Source organism: Knufia obscura (genome assembly GCF_036327395.1).
Source record: "Knufia obscura strain CCFEE 5817 isolate CBS 148926 chromosome Unknown scaffold_1, whole genome shotgun sequence".
In the NCBI taxonomy this organism is placed as follows: Eukaryota; Fungi; Ascomycota; class Eurotiomycetes; order Chaetothyriales; family Trichomeriaceae; genus Knufia; species Knufia obscura.
Genome location: NW_027042687.1, coordinates 673,633 through 693,894, shown reverse-complemented (window position 1 = coordinate 693,894; position 20,262 = coordinate 673,633). Strand labels below are relative to the sequence as shown.

At 52.0% G+C, this 20,262-nt stretch overlaps 7 protein-coding genes across 7 annotated transcripts; 5 read left to right on the top strand and 2 right to left on the bottom strand.

Moving 5' to 3' along the window:
* Positions 1–354: 354 nt before the first annotated feature.
* Positions 355–1,788, top strand: TPK2_1 (cAMP-dependent protein kinase catalytic subunit; the record flags this gene model as incomplete). The annotated part of the gene is made up of 4 exons (XM_064868710.1): positions 355–978; positions 1,033–1,286; positions 1,337–1,711; positions 1,761–1,788. 4 exons carry the CDS (start codon positions 355–357, stop codon positions 1,786–1,788), a joined length of 1,281 nt encoding a protein of 426 aa, XP_064734207.1.
* A 1,015-nt stretch (positions 1,789–2,803) lies between these two features.
* TIM13 (protein translocase subunit) lies at positions 2,804–3,232 on the top strand (the record flags this gene model as incomplete). The annotated part of the gene is made up of 1 exon (XM_064868709.1): positions 2,804–3,232. The coding sequence occupies one exon, from the start codon at positions 2,804–2,806 to the stop codon at positions 3,230–3,232; it is 429 nt and encodes a 142-aa protein (XP_064734206.1).
* Positions 3,233–3,658: 426 nt separating this feature from the next.
* PMZ80_000255 (uncharacterized protein) lies at positions 3,659–4,675 on the bottom strand (the record flags this gene model as incomplete). The annotated part of the gene is made up of 2 exons (XM_064868708.1): positions 3,659–4,343; positions 4,512–4,675. 2 exons carry the CDS (start codon positions 4,673–4,675, stop codon positions 3,659–3,661), a joined length of 849 nt encoding a protein of 282 aa, XP_064734205.1.
* Positions 4,676–5,494: 819 nt separating this feature from the next.
* Positions 5,495–6,603, top strand: PMZ80_000254 (uncharacterized protein; the record flags this gene model as incomplete). The annotated part of the gene is made up of 3 exons (XM_064868707.1): positions 5,495–5,602; positions 5,649–6,086; positions 6,139–6,603. The coding sequence occupies 3 exons, from the start codon at positions 5,495–5,497 to the stop codon at positions 6,601–6,603; spliced, it is 1,011 nt and encodes a 336-aa protein (XP_064734204.1).
* A 1,020-nt stretch (positions 6,604–7,623) lies between these two features.
* HHF1_1 (Histone H4) lies at positions 7,624–8,147 on the top strand (the record flags this gene model as incomplete). The annotated part of the gene is made up of 3 exons (XM_064868706.1): positions 7,624–7,633; positions 7,789–7,841; positions 7,899–8,147. The coding sequence occupies 3 exons, from the start codon at positions 7,624–7,626 to the stop codon at positions 8,145–8,147; spliced, it is 312 nt and encodes a 103-aa protein (XP_064734203.1).
* A 681-nt stretch (positions 8,148–8,828) lies between these two features.
* On the top strand, positions 8,829–12,848 carry PMZ80_000252 (uncharacterized protein; the record flags this gene model as incomplete). Its single annotated transcript, XM_064868705.1, has 1 exon — positions 8,829–12,848. The coding sequence occupies one exon, from the start codon at positions 8,829–8,831 to the stop codon at positions 12,846–12,848; it is 4,020 nt and encodes a 1,339-aa protein (XP_064734202.1).
* Positions 12,849–13,514: 666 nt separating this feature from the next.
* PMZ80_000251 (uncharacterized protein) lies at positions 13,515–19,758 on the bottom strand (the record flags this gene model as incomplete). The annotated part of the gene is made up of 3 exons (XM_064868704.1): positions 13,515–14,318; positions 14,417–19,372; positions 19,420–19,758. 3 exons carry the CDS (start codon positions 19,756–19,758, stop codon positions 13,515–13,517), a joined length of 6,099 nt encoding a protein of 2,032 aa, XP_064734201.1.
* Between the last annotated feature and the right edge of the window lie 504 nt (positions 19,759–20,262).

The following is a 20,262-nucleotide window of genomic DNA, read 5'->3' as shown; positions in this document are numbered from 1 at the left end:
TGGTTTACTCGGGAAGTGCATCTGACTGGTCGATTCGTGGTTTACATCGCAGCTCGCCCCGGCTGCCTCCATCATTGTTCCCCCCTCTCCTAAAGCTTCCAAGTCTAGACTTGGTACATAGGCATAGACTCGCTGCCGCTCACGTCGTTGCTTTGTCGTCGACTCCCTATCATTGCATGCAACTATTCGCAACCTTGTAGTAACTAATCATCGGCACGACAATAGTGTGAGTAGGCGAGAGCTACCGGCTGGTTGAGGAAAGAGCGTTGGGTGATCTGGCGTCATTCGTTTGAAGCCGGTCAGTGCACCTGTCAACGCAAGCGACCTCGCAAGTCTCGAAACAAACAACCGACCATGCCTACTTTTGGCAAACTACTGGGGAGGAGCAAGACAAAGGAAGACAAGAATCCACACAGCAGTTCTCAGCCCGTGCAGCACAAGCAAGCTGGCTCAAGCTCAACATCCTCGAAGCCCACTACAGCCGACTCCTCCAAGCCTGGCATTAACGACCGCGTACACCCCAATGCACAGCAAGCTGCCGTGACCACAAATCCAGACCCTGGTACAAAGGCTGCAGCGAACGGCGACGCTCAGAAGACCGATATGAACGTTGCGAACCTGGTGAACCCCGCTGGGGGTGCCGTCGAGAGCAAGAACCAGCCTCGGCAGACGAAGGGCAAATACACACTGTCGGACTTCAAGATTGAAAGAACACTCGGAACGGGTTCATTCGGTCGAGTGCATCTCGTTCAATCCAAGCACAACCAGAGGTACTATGCTGTCAAGGTGTTGAAGAAAGCCCAAGTGGTCAAGATGAAGCAGATCGAACATACAAATGACGAGAGGAGGATGCTGCAGAGAGTCAAGCACCCATTCTTAATCACTCTCTGGGGCACATTTCAAGACTCCAAGAACCTATATATGGTCATGGACTTCATCGAGGGTGGTGAGCTGTTTAGCTTGCTCAGGAAGTCACAGGTGAGCGACAAGTCAACAAGAATGTAATGGAGCGGAAGCTAACACCCTCAACAGAGATTCCCAAACCCAGTCGCCAAGTTTTACGCCGCAGAAGTGACACTTGCCCTTGAATACCTACACGCGCAGAATATTATTTACCGTGATCTGAAGCCAGAGAACCTCCTGCTCGACAGGCACGGTCATCTCAAGATCACCGATTTCGGCTTTGCCAAAGACGTGCCAGATATTACCTGGACGCTCTGCGGCACGCCAGATTATCTTGCTCCGGAAGTGGTAGCCTCAAAAGGTTACAATAAATCAGTCGATTGGTAGGCCGCACCGAGGCTGAGAATCTTGAAACTACTAACAACTGCGCCAGGTGGTCCCTTGGAATCCTTATCTTCGAAATGCTCTGCGGATTCACCCCATTCTGGGACGGTGGGTCACCCGTCAAGATTTATGAGAATATCCTTAAAGGCAGAGTCAAATACCCTCCATATATCCATCACGATGCGCAGGACCTTCTGGTTCAATTGATCACGAGTGACCTGACGAAAAGACTGGGCAATTTGCACGGCGGACCAAACGACATCAAGAACCATGCTTGGTTTGCGGAGGTTACATGGGAGAGACTGGTCAAGAAAGATATTGATGCGCCCTACGTGCCACCGGTTAAGGGTGGTGCGGGTGATGCGAGTCAGTTTGACAAATATCCCGAGGAGACGGAGGAATATGGTAGGAAGGGTGATGATCCGTGAGTCTCAAGACTTCTGCAATATGGACACCTGCTAACCAATGGATAGACATGGTCATCTTTTCGTGGACTTCTAAACGACGCAACGAACGCAGTGAAAACCTCGAGAGAAGCCAGCTGGGCAACCGGAGTGTCCTGGAAATGGCATGTTGGAAGACGAAGCGAGCGACACATCAATAGAGCAAGTACCGATCCGGACAAGCTGGATATGTTGCATGGGAGACGATGTATGGAATAACGAAGGAAGGGAGCGGCGCAGGTAGGTAGCGACGCGATCGTACACGAACGCTTTCATACTTCTGCTCATGGCCGATGTCGTGTCGGATGCAGGAGGGGCTCGGAAGGATCATTTGGAGGACTATTGATTACATGAGCTGTATGAGATTACGATGGGCGCAGCACACAGCCAGTAAGCGGCAAACCACCAGCAAGAGCTGAGGAACTGCAATGATGGCTTTTGCATCTTTGATTGATCTAGGATACCATCAATATGAAGATAACTTATCTGACCATGCCTTGCATCATTTTGGACCCGAGGCTTGAAGATGAAACTCGGACAAGGAGGCTTTCCAACCGAGATTAGTATGCAACTTAGCTTCAACGAGCGTGTAGGTCATCAGGTTTCGCTGTCCGTTCTGGGATCGGGAGACAATCAAATCCTGAGCAACCGACAACACGATCTGGTCTACAAGAAATAATACAGGCCATGATGAGGCAGGAGCAACCCCGATGATTGATGCCTCAGGCCAGAACTCGAAGCTCAATGGTGCACCGTAGCGCAACGAGCATGCATCTTTTGAATCCCATCTCTGCTCAGAGCTTCGAAAAGTTCATAGATCGCTTCCATACTCAGCATATCACAACGGAATCTACCACCTCGGGCTATCATCAGACTTTGCCTTAGAATATCCGAGCGGCCACATCCTCCTTACCCATTCGCTACCCACCAAGGTCAAAGCAACACAATCCGCACTCGAGGTCAGATTCGCCATCAACACCTCCAAGCAAAGCAGCCTACAAAGCAAACATCAGCCAATAGCTCGACTTTGTCACCATCCCTAGCCACCCCCCGTTCAGCACCACCTCTCCAAAATGCTCGGCGGCTTCTTCGGCGGAGGCAACTCCAACAACAACGATGACACCTCCTCCTCCTCATCTTCCACCACCACACCCACCCACACCTCAAACCCACCCCTCTCCTCCCCCGCCCCCTTCTCCGGCCTCGGTCAATCAGCCGGTGACACCAAAACCCGCCTCCAAAACGCCATAAACGCCCAAGTCAACCTCATGAACGGCAAGTATCTGATCCAGAAGATAAACGAGAACTGCTTCGAGCACTGTGTTACGGATCCCGGGACGAGTTTGAGTTCTCGCGAGCAGGGGTGTCTGAGTAGTTGTATGGAGAAGTATATTGATGGGTGGAATACGGTTAGTAAGGCTTATTATAAGAGGGCGCAGAGTGAGCTTGGGCCGATGGGTGGGCAGGCGGGGATGGGAGGGTTGACAGGGGGGAGTTTGTGAAGAGGGTAGATGGGTAGACTTCCTGGATCGGTGTGTATTGCGGCATTTGCCGGCACAGCGATGAGCAGACGTGGCGCCACGGGTTCGATTGCAGAATTAGACGCAAGTGTCGTCAGATGGCCGGCACAAATACATGCGCTGCGTGCGGTCTTCGATAGGTGAGGTTGACGCTCATGCAAATGTCGGCAGTCACGCTCGCAAGTCTCAAAAGCCGTCCGAAGCAGCAGGAAAGACACAGGACGGAATATTCATGCGTCGTGTATACCAGTGTCTGAACATCTGCTCATTATACCACCCGAAGGGAGATTTGGACAAATTGTACAGTACATCTCAGCTCGGCTGTTTATGAGAATGAAGATCTTGTACAATGTACAATACCAGTTACCGTTTCTACAACCCTCAAAGACACTTAAGCAGACCCAAGCCCTACTTGCCCTTCTTCACCAACACCCCACTCACATACGTCAAACAAGCCTTCCCAAAATGCCTCTCAACATCCACACTCTCCCACCTCCCCTTGCCCTCCCTCCTAAGTTCATCCTCAATATCCCTCGTCAACTCACAATCACCCACAAAATAACTCCACCCCATCAACATATACACACTTTGCATCACCCGCGCAATCACACTCCCCTTCCTCGTCCGCCAGGGGTTAGCGGTGTGCTCGCAGACGAGTAACTTCCCGCCTGGCTTGAGGAAGGTATACAGATCTGTGATTGTGGAGCGTAGATCGGGGACAGAGCAGAGCACGCGCACACACACGATTGTGTCGAAGACCTCCCTCGCCTCGGACGCCTCCCTAATCACCCCCGCCCGCACGAGTTCCCGCGCAATCGAGGCGGCGCCGGCATCTGCGGATAACACCTCATACTTCCGACCGATTTTCGTGGCGTCGGCATTGAGACGGAGGGTTTTGTGGAGTTCGGTTGCGGGTTCGGCGCCGTAGATCTGTATTATGTTGGGCGCGGCGGACTCGAAGTTGTGGAGGATACTGCCGTTGCCGGGGCCGACGTCGAGGACTGTCCCGGACGCTTGGGAGAGGAGGGGCGGGACGAGGGTTGCGCTGCCGATGAGGGGGGTGGTGGGGTCGGGGCGGGGGGAGATTTGGTTCCTGTGATTCTGGGTTAGTACGTCTGCAACGGCAGGACCATTTTTGGTAGGAGTTTAGCTGCCCAGCGCCTAGCAATCCGAGCTGGACACATTGTCTAATATGTCTTAGGCATCGAGGTTCGCGTGCGGCTGGATGACCTCACACCGGCACGGTCATTCAGAAACTCACCAGAATCGCCCGAACGCTTTAGCTCGGAGGTCGGTGGGGACTTGGCGGTCGTTGAGAAGACTTTGGAGGAGGATTGTGATGTAGGACTTTACGGCTTGGTAGTAGAGGAGGGCTGGTGCGAGGAGACCCTGGAGGAAGGGTGGGAGCTGATCGAAGAGGGGCATCTTGGAGGCTTGCGGGAGGGTCGAGGTGGTAGACAGTAGTGAAAGGGTGTGTGATCTCGTCGGAAAGACCACGTTGATAGTGGCAGCTCGGCTTGGCACAAGTCCAGAGGAGAGGATGTCGCTAGTGGTGTGGTACCATCTGAAGTGGGATATAGTAGACCGACACCGACAGCATCAACCCTCCCAGACTTGACTCGATTCTCGAAATATAAAAAGACCTCGGAGACTTCTCAGAGGACATGGCGTATATATACCTACTAGCAACTTCGAAATCCTGACCTTCGGATACTTATGAGACTGACTTTGCTCGCCATGTGGTGGCATGGAATAAATTCCGACTTCGGACTTGACAGTCTCGTGGAGGTACCGTTGAGTATTGCTCATAAATCACAGGAACACTAAGACACTTCTGTGTAGACGAGTGTCTGTTCTTGCCTAGAACTACACTGGTAGCTTCCCATATTTTTCATCGGGCCCATCGCAGCAGCTGCTCGCCAGCGATGGAAGGTAGCCACATCGTACCTGGCTCGGCCTGTGCATCTGGACGTTATTTTCTGGAAGGAAAGTCAACCGAACCGCCGTCGAACCCTCCCGGAAGCTTGGCTTGCGTCGCTTCTGGAAATGTCGCATGTGAACACGATTCAATTCAATTGGAGATGCTTGAATCGACACTTTTGCCATTGTGATACTCCTGAGTAGTATATACAGCTGTATAGCCTGTTTGCTTCGAGAGCACTGGTTGCTCGCCTGACATCCGTCCTTCCATTCCTCATTCCTATCTGCTTCCACGTTTTGCAGTAATCAGCACAGCAGGTCAAGATGTTTGGCCTAAGCACAGTAACGAGCCTACTGTGCCTGGCAACATGGCTCACAGGCTCGAGTGCGGCTGTACAGGCGGACAAGAACAGTGAGATGAAGGCTATACCAGTATGGTATATGCTCACATGCACGCCACACTACTAACGATGTGTAGTTACGGACACACTCCCTTCAACCACCGTACCTAGACTCCGACATGGCTAGCAGATGGTGGGACTTTGGCGGCGACACCATCATTCGCGCAGATTCATACGTCCGTCTTGCCGCAGACATCCCTTCGCAATCAGGTTGGATCTTCAGCAAGATCCCGCTCACGGCCACGAATTGGGAGATCGAATTCGAGTTCAGCATAAGTGGGAAGGGTAATCTACATGGTGATGGCTTTGCGCTGTGGGTGACGAAAGAGCGGGCGCAACCTGGCCCTGTGTTTGGACATGCGGATCGGTTTGAGGGGTTGGGCTTGTTCTTCGATACGTACAAGAACAACAGGCCAGGTGTTGTGTTTCCGTATGTCATGGCTATGCTGGGGGACGGGAAGACCACTTATGATTCGGCGCATGATGGGAAGGCGAATGAGCTTGGGGGTTGCTCGGTAATCAGGGTCATTTCTGGCCATGGGAGTAGCAATGCTAATACTGGTGCAGGCACGAGGTCTACGAGGATCAGCGGTACCGAGCAAAGCGAAATTGACATATTTCCAAGACCAGTCTCTCGAGTTGCAACTGCAGTACAAGACGGCGGATCAGTGGACGCAATGCTTCAAGGTCACAGCTGATGATGGGAAGGGACCGATCAAGATGCCGAATACTGCCTACCTAGGCTTCAGCGCGCATACTGGGGAACTGTCCGACAACTTTGATATTGTGAACGTCGACACGAAGAACTTGTATAGTCCTGTTGCGGGTAGCGGTGGACGTGGAGCGCAAGGTGGCCCGCCGAACAGGAACATAGGCAAAGGTGGAAATTTCAAGAGTGGCAGTCAGAAGAGCAGTGGTGGATGGGGTTGGTTATTTTTCAAAACTATTGTGTTCTTTATGGTGGTAGGGGGTGGTTATGCGGGTTATACGGCTTATAGGACGAAGCAGAGGAGGGAGTATAGAGGGTTCTAGGGGACCGAATGAAACCATCTTCAACGCCGGCTTTGGTAACCATTGTTGAGCAACGCGCAGGGCAAGGGTTTGATGACTTCAATTGCCAAGATCGAGTCAGGGCTTGATGCGAGCAGAGAGGCTGACTCCAGAATGCACCGGCTTGCCCTGCACGACTTCCAGGCGAGACGGGGGCGTCCGGCATACGACGACAGAGATGGACGGGCATAACATTTCAGGACCATTAGGCGAGGGCAATTTCGTGTTCACATCTAACGGACCATCCTTCTGGCGCCAGCACATCATGGATCATGGCGAAGTGCAAACGACTCATCAATCATTCGAATTCGAATTCGAACAGTGCCGAGTCCGCATTGAGCGATACGGAAGGCTTGCTTGAATCATCTTCTTCGGGAAGGCCTAAGAAACTCTGGCCAGTTCTACGCCAGACAAACAAGCAGACGGCATACATGTCGAGTCAGTGAAAGCAGGGTCATTGTTGCATCACTGGGACATTGTGCACTGTGCGGCAATATAAGAGCTGGGAAGATAGCTTGTAATCAATGCTCAATGGCTCATTTCAAGCTGAGCGTTGCCTGATTCCACTCAATATAGCAAACAAGGCAAATTAAACAGTCTGCTCACAAGGCATGATTTGGGGCCGGCACGTGAGCAGCCGCGCTTTAGCGTGCTTGCAACTTTGATCATTTCCACGCGAATTATGATTGGCTCATTTATCGTTCAGTTTGACAGTCACGAAAGCAGGCGGCCTTTTTGATCATTACTTTTGCCCTAAAATCAGTTGCACCTGCAATCCGTGCCAAGCACTGATCTTAGTTGTGACTGCTGGGCTGATCTTTTGCCCCTGCCTGCAGCGCATATATTCGCCTTTTCCCCTCCATCTATTTTCCACCTTTTCTCTTTCTTGTTTCAGCATATTCCACACGTTTACACTGCATACCACCTTCATCCAATACCAATCAATTTCAACCACCACAACTTCAATTCATCCAACTCTATCAACCACATACATCTATCAACATGACTGGACGTAAGTACACATCCTCATCGCTGCCATCATCACCACCGACCTCATCGTCATCGATGCATCTTATCAAGACGCGTCGGATCACGCGTTTTATGTATCACGACTTGCCTCAGCACTACACCGAGACTATAAGAGACACATACTGACTCATCTTGCAGGTGGTAAAGGTGGCAAGGGCCTCGGCAAGGGTGGTGCCAAGCGCCACAGAAAGGTAAGCATCGCAACCACATCGTTGACTCGAACAACATCAGACTAATATACCTTTCAGATTCTTCGAGACAACATCCAGGGTATCACCAAGCCAGCTATCCGACGTCTCGCTCGTCGTGGTGGTGTCAAGCGTATCTCAGCCATGATCTATGAGGAGACACGAGGTGTCCTCAAGTCCTTCCTCGAATCAGTCATCCGAGATGCCGTCACATACACCGAGCACGCAAAGAGAAAGACAGTCACATCTCTCGACGTCGTCTATGCTCTCAAGAGACAAGGACGAACTCTCTACGGTTTCGGTGGTTAAGAGAGTCGCAACACTTCGACAAACACATATGTACTTCTGAATACCCGACAACTTTTGAGTTCTTTGCAAGACGCAGCGGCAATGAACCTGGTTATGGAGCTTATGATTTTCACGATGACAATGGCGCACAGAAATGGTTACTGCGATAGGTTCCTGCATGAACTGTATTTTTTTTTGCTTGAGATGGAAAGCCGAGATGAGCAATGAGCTCGATCATCAATGATATGCGATAGAGAAGCATAATTTGTGACAAATTGTCGCAAAGGTAGCACCACTGCAATCCATACTATTTGCTACCAAATTTCGTCCGTTTCCTCATCTGCTTCACTGTTTGATTCGTGGATCTTAAGCGTGTTGCATCGGATCCGTGCCATTCGTGGTTACCTAAAACAAGCCTGTAAGAAACCGAGATGCCTGTGAGTGGCGGAAATTGGTTGGATTCCGACGCGGGCAGGCAGCACCGTTTCTCACACCTCAAATCCACAGGCGCCAGTTCTAAGAACGCGCTATTTGCCCAATCACTCCTATGTGACCTGCATAATGCATATCGACGACAACAGCATCTACAAAACATGAATCTGGAGTGCCGCAACATCAACAGAGATCAAATGTGCTTGTAGGAAGGGTATCAGGGTCATAAAGCAGCATCCGGCGCCGTGTCTTGGCGAATAAGCGGCAACGATGTCGCATGGCATGTGGCCACAACAGCGAAGAGCGGTAGGCCGCGCTGCTCACCTCAGACGACGAGACTTGACGCAGCTTTACAATGACGCAAAGGTCTCCTACGAAAACACAATCGGCAGCAGAACAAGACCAGCTAACACAGACTACGACAATGATCCGGAAGTGCTCGCGCTGAGAAAGGAATTTCAGGAACAACAAGACCGGCTATTAGCATGGGGCATCCACTGGGCAGACAAGCAGGCGAGCAGCGGTGGTGGCGGAGGAAATGCAAAGGGGAAGGAAGCGGGCGCTGATGTGGAGATCGACGAGAAGATTGATGAAGCAGGGCTGGGCGAGGTCGTGGCCGCTATCATGGAGAACATCCGGTCTACTCTGGCGCAAAGTGGTCAGCTTCAGCATCCGGACAGATGGAAAGAGAATCGAGGACCGCCAGGCGGAGGAGGTGGCGCTTGGGCTGCCTTCAAGAGTGGCATGGCTAGAGAGAAGATAGGCATGGGTGGTGCTAGTCCAAGGGCTGAGAAGCCAAAGGAATGGAAGGACTATGAATTGACGACTGGCAGAGAGCTTCTGGGCAAGCTCAAGGAGAGCATCGACCTTCTCTATGCGCTTGATTCAAGTCAAGAAGATGTTGTCACTACGGGCAAGCTGGCTAAGGAGGAAGCTGCCAGTAGCCACGCATTACCGCCATTGCCCGCAAGCTTGCCACGGCACGTCGGTGTGGATGACGCTTTGAACACGAAGGAGCAGGCACAAGTCGCGCATCATCTCCTAAATCATTCACTATACATCGACTTCACCCGGCTCGAGCCCATGCACGACCCGAACGCTGCGGCAGAACCACCATCTTACGAAGAAGCCAAGGAGAACACTCAGGCTATCCAAGCAAAGTCGGTTTACTTCTATCCTGCAATGCAGACGCATGTTCTCGTCGACCTTGCTCGGGCTAGAAGCTATCCAGTCACTGTGCCAGGCGACGATCCATTGCAGCAGGCTCACGAGATCTCACAGCTTGTGTCTGGCAAAGGACTGCTTACCTGGGATGGGCACCTCAAATTGCTAGGCTTCACCCTCGCTCACGCAAGTTCGCGATTTGGTCTCGTCTACGCTCTACCTGCGCCACAGGACCCGACCGCACTACAGGCGTGCCAGACGTTGACGACGAGTATCAATGCTACTCTTGAACACGAAACGTCCTTTCCTCCTCTTGAAAACAAGTTCCGACTTGGGTACAACATCGCTCTCAACGCCACAAGCTACCTGGCGCATGGTCACTGTCACGGACACATCAAGAGCTCGAACATCATATTTCTACGGGAGAACGACAATCCCAAGCTGGGCAAGACGCTGAGGTGTCCGTACATTCTTCAGCCTGTGCAGAAGCTCGTTGGCGAGCCGAACACTGTTCAGCCACTGCGGGACACAGTATACCACCACACCGGCGCCGATGAGGTCGGCTATGGTGTCGTCCCGGCATATGATGTCTTTAGTATTGGCTTGATACTGCTGGAGATCGGCTTATGGCGGCCACTACCTTCTTTCTGGAAGCCAAAGTACGATCGTGCACTCTTTCATGATCGCCTGCAGAAGTATTATGTACCAAAGTTGGCATCGAAATGTGGCACGAGGTACATGAATCTAGTCAAACGATGTTTCGAAGCTCCAGATGAGTTACAGGACAAGACTTCGCCGATAGATGCCGCCGAGTATCTTCTTGATATCGTCGAAGACCTCTGTAGGTGTTGTGCTGTGGATGAAGCTGGACCGCCATCCGAGCTTGATATTGAGGTATACGAGTCTCTAATCGGATCACAACGGCTCGAACACCCAGAGTCGTCAAAGTCAGCAGCTCCTGCGCCAACGCTACCTGTGCCAGTACCGCAGGCACGACCATCACAAGCCAAGAAGCCGAGTGCACAGAGCAAGAGCAAGCAGAAGTCAGCAGATGCTCTGAAGAAGTGGCCAAATCTCGACATACCGCAGGATCACCTCGAGACGTGGGAGAACATGTTGATGCCACGATTCAGCAAAATGCTGAAGAACGCTCTCAAGGACTCAATGGAATCGTGCAGCGTCAACTTGATGATGATTGGCAGCACACCAGAAAAAGCCAAAACCACGATATGCGTCCAGTGTCGTGATACTGCGAAGGTTCGAGACTTTCTCTGCCAGAGGTTCAAGCCGAAGAGTGGATGGGGACTGGTTGTGTGTGGTGGTGACGTGAGAAGAAGTGGGCAGATTGCAAGGAAGAGCACCAAGTCGAGCACGAACGCTCGCAGGTCTGGCGGTGATGTCGGCATGCCACATAACAACGATGAGAAGCCCAGAGAACAGCTCTATCAACCGTGGCCGGGATGTGGTGCAAGCATTGGTGCCTGGACAAACGAGACGCATCTGCCGCCTGTCTCGTTCGGTGGGACCATAATCGTTGATGGCACACCATACGGCATGACAGTGCACCATATGCTCGATGATCCAGATGATGCCGAGGCAATAAACGAGCAAGCAGACCCAGAGGCACCAACGCGGTCGACAGCACCGCGTTCATCGCAGCGCATGCCAGATATGGAGGGTGATAGCCGCTTCATGGCTTCGGAGCAAGATCTTCACATGACAGATGCAATGGACGAGCTGAACCTATACGACGATGACGAGATGGCCGAGACAAGCGATGAAGACAGTCTGTCCGACGCAGAGAGCGACGCAAGTACGATCCGGCCTGATTTCGTCATGATGGGTGACGACGGCGACGACTTCTTCATCATGGCCGACGACGATGACGAAGATGAGCCACCTGACCTAGAAGACGACGAAGATGGCCACTCTTCTGAGGAGTCCGATGGAGAAGCAGCAGAGACTGGCTCAATCGGTGATACGCCCGGTGTTAGCGCAGACCGCTGGGACGACGAAGATTTCTGCATCACTCAGCCCGCATGGGACGATGTGCCCGAGAACTTCTTCAGCGACGACCCTGAGTACCGTGACGAGGAGCACTTGCTAAGCCATTCCTTCGGGCTGGTCCATGCAAGCAGTGGATTGAAAAGGATGACAAAGCTAAACATGAAGCATGAAATCGATTGGGCACTAATACGCATCAACGAGCGACGTCTGAACCTGACTGTCAACCCTGAGGCAGCAGTAGCATCCCGCCAGTCCTCGCGCAGCAGCAAACTCCGCAAGCGCAAAGACTCTTCCATGGGTGGCGCGAAGTTCACCGAGCCACCACTCACAGCCATCACGCCCATGACATCCATGCCGAAAATGCCAGTCTCCTGTGTAGGCCGCACATCAGGACGCCAGGCTGGACGTATCAGCCAAGCGATGAGCCTGTTGAAGCTGCCAGGACGGACCTCCTTCAGCGTATCATTCACCGTGGAAGGCGGGATGGGTATACCAGGTGACAGCGGCGCTTGGGTCTACAACGAAGAACGGAAAGAGCTATGTGGCCATATACTTGCCTGGTCGGATTCGATGAACCTGGCCTATATTGTACCCATGGAAGTCCTCTTCGATGATCTCAAAGAAAGACTTGGCGCAAAAGAGGTTCGGTTGCCCGCCGCGATACCACACGCTCCATGGACCTCGCCTTGTCAGATTCAACAAGCTTCAGCCTCTGCGATCACCACGATCCATGAAAGGGCAAAACCCGCACAAATCATCGAAGACAACAAAGAGAATGTTCCCGCCGCACAGCTCCAGTCAAAGCTTCAACAATTGCAGCTCAACACAAACACAGACACCGGCGCCATCGATCGCGTCTACAACACCACCACCACCAACCGCCCATCCTCAAAGACCAGCCACCACGACGAAACATCCTCCCCCGTCAGCGCAAGCTCAGCAAGCGCCAGAAGGTGCAGAGCCGACACGGTCCCAAGAACGCAGAGTCCGACGCAGTTACCCACACCTCCTGGGAGTGGAACTGTGGATGCAAGGTGTATGAGGAAGGATGTTTATGGGTATGAGCCGGGGAAGGGGAAGAAGTGTGTGGGTGCTGTTACGAGGGCTGTTCCGAGTTAGAGACTTGGAATACAGCCTTTGTGCAAGCTTGAATGGTTGGTGCGTCTTGGTGGTTTAGATAAGTTGAAAGTCCTTGCTGCCTGCAGTGGATAGTATTCTGGTATTCGCAATTGAGGTGGTTTCTGACATATGTCCGATGTGTTCTTGAAGTGTTGCCCATACATTCCTACGGCTCACTCGGTGTGCTGCTTACACTGCTGATGCAGGTTCTACGATAGATAGCTGCTCGAATCTGTCTACCTAAGTCCTGGATCATTCAACGGCTCAACTCAGTTCGCGTTCCAGGCAGCCGCAGCGCAAGAATACCCATGGCCAGAAGGATAGCTCGGGGTTCATGAGGAGCAGGGAGATGCTAACAACCCACAGTAAGGTGAAGCTTCTTGATCACGATGCCCTCTAGAATTGCTCTGGGTCATGACTGCATGGGGCCAATGATCGTCTTGCTGATAGGATACAAGGAGATGTAATGTAGATAACATATCATTATTAATTACGAAAGCATCAGTGCTCATCATAAACGTCAAAGCAGCCAGCACTTAACCCTTGTATCCTTCCCTGTATGTACCCAATCCATAGCATAAATCATATCATCATCTCAATCTTTCACCTCCTGGTCACCGTGATGCATCTCTCAACCTTAACATCAGCAGCAACCCACAACGGCCCTCATGACCCATTAACCTGCACAGGTCTCGCCCCCTGCACATTAACAACATCCTCAACCCTAGTCACAGGACCACTAACCTTCCTACCCTCCACAGTCATCATCTCATCCCTCGTCACAGCACCATTCCCCTTCCCATTAACACCATTCACAAAGTATCCCGAAGAGTACCTCGCGCTCCTTCTCTTCATAGCATTAACATGCTTAACCTTCCCATCATCAGCCATAAACTCCCACTGACCCTCAGGCACACCACGCCAGACACCACTCCCGTCATCCTTGAAGCCCTTGACAGCCCCACCCCACTTATTCACATCCTCAATCTTTGCATTCTTCCACGCATCCTGATCAGACACCTGCTCAGCCACGATGTGGTATAACTCATCATACACACCCCCATCCTTATCACCCGGCCACTTCGCACCATTACGCAGGAAAGCGAGTCTCAACTGCTGCACATGTCTCACCGCGATATCTGCCTCCTCTTTACCCGAAACCTGATCCATGTCTAACTCATCACTACTGAGATGCGCAAGGATATCCTCGTGCACGCCCATTGCGCGCCCGTGTTGGTTCAAGCTTGTATACATGGCGCTGCGCAGCTGCTCCATCTCGAGTGTAGTCTTGTCTAGGGGTCCCCATACTCTTCGCAGGTTATAGCAGATATCTTCGAGGAGGTGCAGGGCGGAGGAGCGCTCGCCCATGCTGAAGCGGCATTCGACGAGGCGGCGGCCTATTGCGACGACGGTGGTGGCGGGCCAGGAGGATTGGGTGTGGCGGGCGGACCAGAGGTCTGTGAGGATCCACTGTGGAATGGTTAGTATGTATTGCAGGACAGGCGTAGGGGAGGGCGCAGGCAGCTGGACTGTGGTGGATCAAGTGCCTGCGCTGGATGAGTACTTACCTCGAGATCGGTGTAGTTCTTGGTTTGGCCGAGAATGCCGACCAGGAGGTTCAAATCGGAAAGTGGCAGGGAGATGAGACTCAGACGGATAGCCTTTGCAGCTTGCAGGACTTCGTGGAGGAGAGCACCGGACAGCTGGGCCATCTTCTGCTCGATGTTGGCGTCGCCGGCCTTGCGGGTTCCGCGGCCACTGAGGCGCAGGCAGATCTGGAAGGCAAGTTCGATCTTGCTTTGGCTGCGGAATCCGTCGAAGTGGTGCATGTATTTGTCTGCGATGAAGGCGAGAGAATAGCCGCGGTTGAATTGGTTCTCGTTGAGGGCTCGAGTTACGGCATCGAGGGTAATGCGGAGGACGTTCAGGTCGTGGGCGTCCTTGTCAAGCTCTGCGAGGACAATGTCGAAGAATTGTCGGGATGCGGAGTTGTCGATTTGACTGTTTTTGCCGACGACGTTCTCTACGAAGATGTCGAAGAGTTGTCGCTCGATTGTAGTGTAGTCTTCACGACCCTTGTTCTTGAGGAAAACACGAAGGCGGTTGCCGGTGCTGAGAATGACGTCGAATGAAGCGTTGGACTTTCTCTGCTTGTTGTAAGTGGTGACGAGGATGGACTCTGTCATGAGCTCGGACATGATGACGGAGAATTGGCCACCGTTGATGCCCTCCTCGAAGCCGACGATAAAGGTGAAAGAGCGTCTGTGCAGGGTCTTGCCCTTCAGAGAAGCAATGGTACTCTCACCCAAAATGGCGTGATTCCGCAGCTGTGTTAGGAACTCGTTCGCATTCGGCTCGGTGATGTTTTGCTGCTTGTAGATCTTCGCAATTGTCTTGCTTGCCTCGTACAGTTTCGAGGTGTCAGTCTCCTGCAGCAAGATCTCAGTGGAAACGGCCTGAAGGCGCTCAGAGGCTGCTTTATTGTCCTGCTGAGTGTTTCGTTTCTTGAGACAGGTGATGAGAAGACCTAGCCAGAACAGGGCGTCAGAGTGCGAGACACCGCTCTTGTTGCGAACAACCTCGAACTCGTCAGTGTAGAGGTTCTGGGCTCGCTCGTGGGTGACAGACATTTGCGAGTAAAGATGAGCAAGTCTTCTCCTGGCGGTCGCGGCAACGGAGAACATCGATGCTGCTGTACTCTTGTTTGAGCTCAAGATTGCTTCATACATTGAGATAGCGTCGGCTTTGTACTTCTCATCCTTCTCGTTCAATTGGGCCAATTTGAGCGTTGCACTGATGGTTCGCTCGTTCTCTTGACCATAGTACTTGATGCACGTCTGGCGGTAATCCACGGCCAACTGCCGTCGGGTGTTGAAGTCGACACTAGTCTTGTTCTCTAGGATATACAAGTATCGATCAAAGACTTTGTCGACGAATTCAACGCCCAGGTTGTAGTCTTGTCCCTTCTGGAGGAAGGTCTGCCACAGGACATGGTAGACAGATTGGGCTGCTTGCCAGTTCTGCTCTTTCTCGTAGATACTGCACATGGACTGCGCGGCATGAATAGCCTCCTTAGAACAGGTACCGGACTTGCTGTCCTTGAGCGAGGTATAGATCTTCTCGTAGGATGCCAAGGCCTGCTTGCGACGATTCTGCTTCAGCTCATAGTCGGCCTTCTCATAGGCGACGTTGATGGTCTGCTGGTGAGTTGCGCCATAAACAGACACCAAAGTCTCGTAAAGAGACTGGTAGATGTTGAGAGCATCGCTATGGCGATATACGGTCTGGTAGTGTCGAATGAGCTCGTTCGAGAACGTGACAAAAGTCTCAGTATGTTGCTTGGCCTGCTCGCGGTATGCAGCAAAGATACCATACAGGACAGTAGACGCCTCTTCGACATAGCTGAGTCTCATATAACTGGTAGCCAATTGTTTGGCTATCGAGACCATTTCGGATGAGTAGCTCTGGGTAAGACGTGTATCCTTCTGGCCAGTGAGGACACTCGGCCATGCACGCTGAAGCACGTCTCGAGTTACTTCAATGATCTCTTCATGGCGTTCTTGTTGGCTGTAAGCTGAGATGAGCTGTTGTGTAGTGTTGACGGTAGTCTGGTCGACAGTTTGGGAAGTGAGAGTGCTCGTCTCCAAGATTTCGCGCAAGACCTCAACTTGCTCGTCTGTAGAGCTGGTGGTCATGGCAGTTGAGGAAGCAGACTCGGAGAGAGACTTGGCCACTGTTTGAGCCTCCTTCGTGGTCTGCTGGCCTGTGCTCCGATAGTAGCTCCAGAGATAGCTAAAGACACCACGAGCAGCCGAGGTGGAACCCATGGACTTGAGTTCATTGCCGATTCGCTGGATCCACGAGATCTTGGTATCGCTGTAGCTAGTGCTCTTCTCAAGCTCGAGGTAGAGTCCATTGAGGATGGTTGTCGCCTCTTCCTTCCTGTTCTGTCGCTGCAAGAACTGGACGTACTCCATCGTGACATCAACTTGCTGCTCCTGAACCTTGACATCTCGGGAAGTTCTGCTCTTCTCACTGATTTCACGCCAGTAGTTGACCATGACTTCCTCGGCTTTCTCGACGTTCTTGTCCTGCTCGTATTGCTTGAACACGTCCTTGGTCGAGTCCACACGGCGGGTGTCAGAAACCTCGAGCGTCTTTTCAGCCGAAGTCTGCTGCTTCTTGTTGATCTGTGTGAGCTGATCCTTCGTAGCAGTAGTGGTTAATTTCTGGTAGACCGCTTCAGTTTCGGCATGGTGATGACCATACTTGGAGGTGAGAATCTCGTAGAGTTCAATGTACAAAGAGGATGCTTTAGTGGTCTCCTTGATAGCTAGATAATATTCTGCCAGTTTCCGCATGTAAGAAATGGTTCTTTCGTGCGACACACCGTACTCCTTGCGTTGTACCTCGATGATGTACGTCAGGGTCTCCTCAGTCTCGGTCGCCTTAGTCATGGTTCTGACTGAGTCGATGTAGCGCTGAGCGCAAGTCAAGGTGGTCTCGTTATCCGCAGACAGCAGCTTACGTGCCAACTTGAATGCTTCATGGTAGTAGATGTTCGATTGCTGATTCAGAAGACGCTGGCGTGTCATCGCGAGGTTGATGGTGGTCTGGAGCACGGATTGACTCTCATCGCCGAAAACCATACGTCTCAGCTTCACGCAGAGCAGTAACAAGTCACATGACTCGTGAAGGTCATATTGTGCTCTGAGGCATGTTCCCTCAATCCTAGCCAAGCTGACAAGATCGGGAAGAACAGCTTTGAACGTTCCGGTAAGCTTGTGGTCCTTGGGATATTGATGCATGGGGGACGCCCTAAAGTGATTCGCCCAGTATCTCGAAGCATATTCCAGGAAGCTGTGCTCATTGAAGACTTCGATAAGCTGTTCCTGCGTAAGGAATTCAACGGCGATGGGGTATGTTCGGTCGAGGACGAGTTTGATATAGGCGAGCGACCGGAGGCACAGATCGTAAGATGCCTCAGCGATGTGGAATGGGAAGGCATTCTTTGACGAGTTGGAGAAGTCCTTGACGCCAGCGGCCAGCTCAACCAAGTGATGGCGGATTGCAAGAGTTCGGAACCTCAAGATCCCATCTGTAATATTAATCAGAGCACCGCAAGCTCTTTGGATATCCTCCTCGGGGTTGTTGAAGCGCTCTGTAATCTGCAGCGCCGAACAATCGATCTGAAGCAAGTTCTTGACTTCATCGACAAACAGGGGGCGCTGAGCAGCAAGCATCCAAGCAAGGATTGCTCGAGTATCTTTGTCACCAAGATCGATGGTCGAAACCAGGCGATTGATCAGGTCTTTGAGGTTCTTTGGCAAGCTATCCAGGGTCTTCGAGATGTTTGTCAACGTCTTCTCTTGAGCGACGACCTCGATGGCAACATCCGCCCACGCGAAAGATCCGTTGCTTGAAGTAGCAATGCGCGCGGCAAACTCATGGATCTGGCTGTTTGGGAGTGCCCGAAGCGACGAATACTCAGACAGTCTTTCGTGAGCGAATGACTCAATATCTCTCGAGGTATCTTCCTTCTCGATGGTCCAGACCTTGGACTCCCTAGGAGGAGCTTTCATCAATGGACGAGACACGGCAATGGTTTTGAGATTGCTGTGCTTGGCACTGAGCCCTGAAAGACGGTTGAGAAGAGAATACTGCTCATCATCACCTAAAAGCTCGCAGCCATCTATTATCAGCATAGCCTTATCCATTTTTGCGATAGCCTTGTCGAGGGCAACCCACAGCAACTCCGCGAGTTCCTGAGGTCGCTTGCCCTCGGTGTCCGCCCGGATGACGGAGCAGAGAGCTCGGAAATACTCCTCATCGCCAACCAACCGATCAAGAGCCTGCAAAGCAAGACCCTTGACAATTGACAATGGATGTGTCTGCTCTTTGATTGCTGGGTCGATATCGTGGAAAAGGACATCATGGCCAAGGCGGCCGCGCGTATTAGAGATGCGCTCAGCGATCCAGCCAGCCAGCACACTTTTGCCAGAATACTCCTTGCCACTAAGTATTAATAGGCTGTTCTTACCTCGCGCAAAGTCGTTTACACGCTTCGTTGCCCACTCACATGTGAACTCGGCCCGTCGATGGCGGGAGGAGATGCGACCTGACATTAATGCCTGTACGACAGTGTCTTGCGGAGCAAGAAAACGTCGCACAACAGCCGTGTCGTAGGGCCGCCCTTCAGCCTTTACTGACTCGATGCTGATGGTCCACATGGTATCTGAGGCCTTGGCACGGGCATCGTAGAAGTGCTCAATAAGGCGGCCAAAGCGGCGTTCAAATTCCCCGCTTTTGATCTTGACAATGGTGTTGGATGCCATTTTGTGATAATAAAGTGCGGATTCTGTATTGACCTGAAGAAGCGCGGCGAAAGCGCGAGCGCAGGAGGTTTGCGCCTCACTACCTTCTACAATGTATTCTGAATGGGCCGCAAATATGTCCAAGGCACGACCGAGGCTGTAGTAAACACCAATTAGTTTCTCGAGTAGTTCGAGATGTCGCTCGCCAAGCTAGGTCGAAGTCAGCACGGTTCTTGCTTGAGCTTGCACTATCTCACTTGTAGTAGAAGAAGCACGCTGCCCCATATTTGCTGGGTAGCTTCATATGAGCTCGGAACAGCTTCCGAAGCATTTTGTACAAAAGCTGCGACGTGTAGGACATATATCTCTGCCCACCTGAGCACTTTGTCGTAGCGACTGCCGGGGTGGGGCATGCACCGCAGGCGTTCAGCAGCGACGTAGTCTAGCACGATGCCGACGTCTGTTGTGCTGAGCACAACTTTTTGCGACGATGAATCAAGGTCTCGTCTGCAGGATGAAGAGACTTTCTCAATGCTCTCTCGCAAGACGCTTCCCTTCTGCATCGTCATGCTTCTTGTGTTGACAGTAACAGCCATGTTGATATTCTGTGGTCTGAGATGGCTTTCTCGATTGCTGTTGTACAAATGGTAGGATGAATTCGTAAGAAGTTATGTGTGCTATACAAAATTCCTGTTGTCCTGTCAGTTCAAGACGGTCAACGCTGTAGACAAAACAAACTTCAAATTCCAGGAAGAGCTCTCACAAAATAAATTGTTGAAAGCTCATATGCGGATCGGAAGCTCCTGTGGGCCGTCATCATCATGGCTCTGCGTGAAGCTGAAGAGCCTGCTGTACGTTGACATCAAGTTGGAGACAAGTGCCCCCTGGGGTGAAGCTTGTGCTGCGGCTCGACCGATGCGTCGACGGCCATCTCGAACCTAGCTGGTGTATCATCGCGATCATCAAGTCCATCATGTACGGATTTATGTCGGTGCTGGGCAGCTCCATGATCGGCACAGCGATGAAGTGCATATAGCTCGTGTTGGCGGAGGGCAAACATAGGTTCCGCCAACTGCTGTTCCAAGAGAGCACCGCAATGG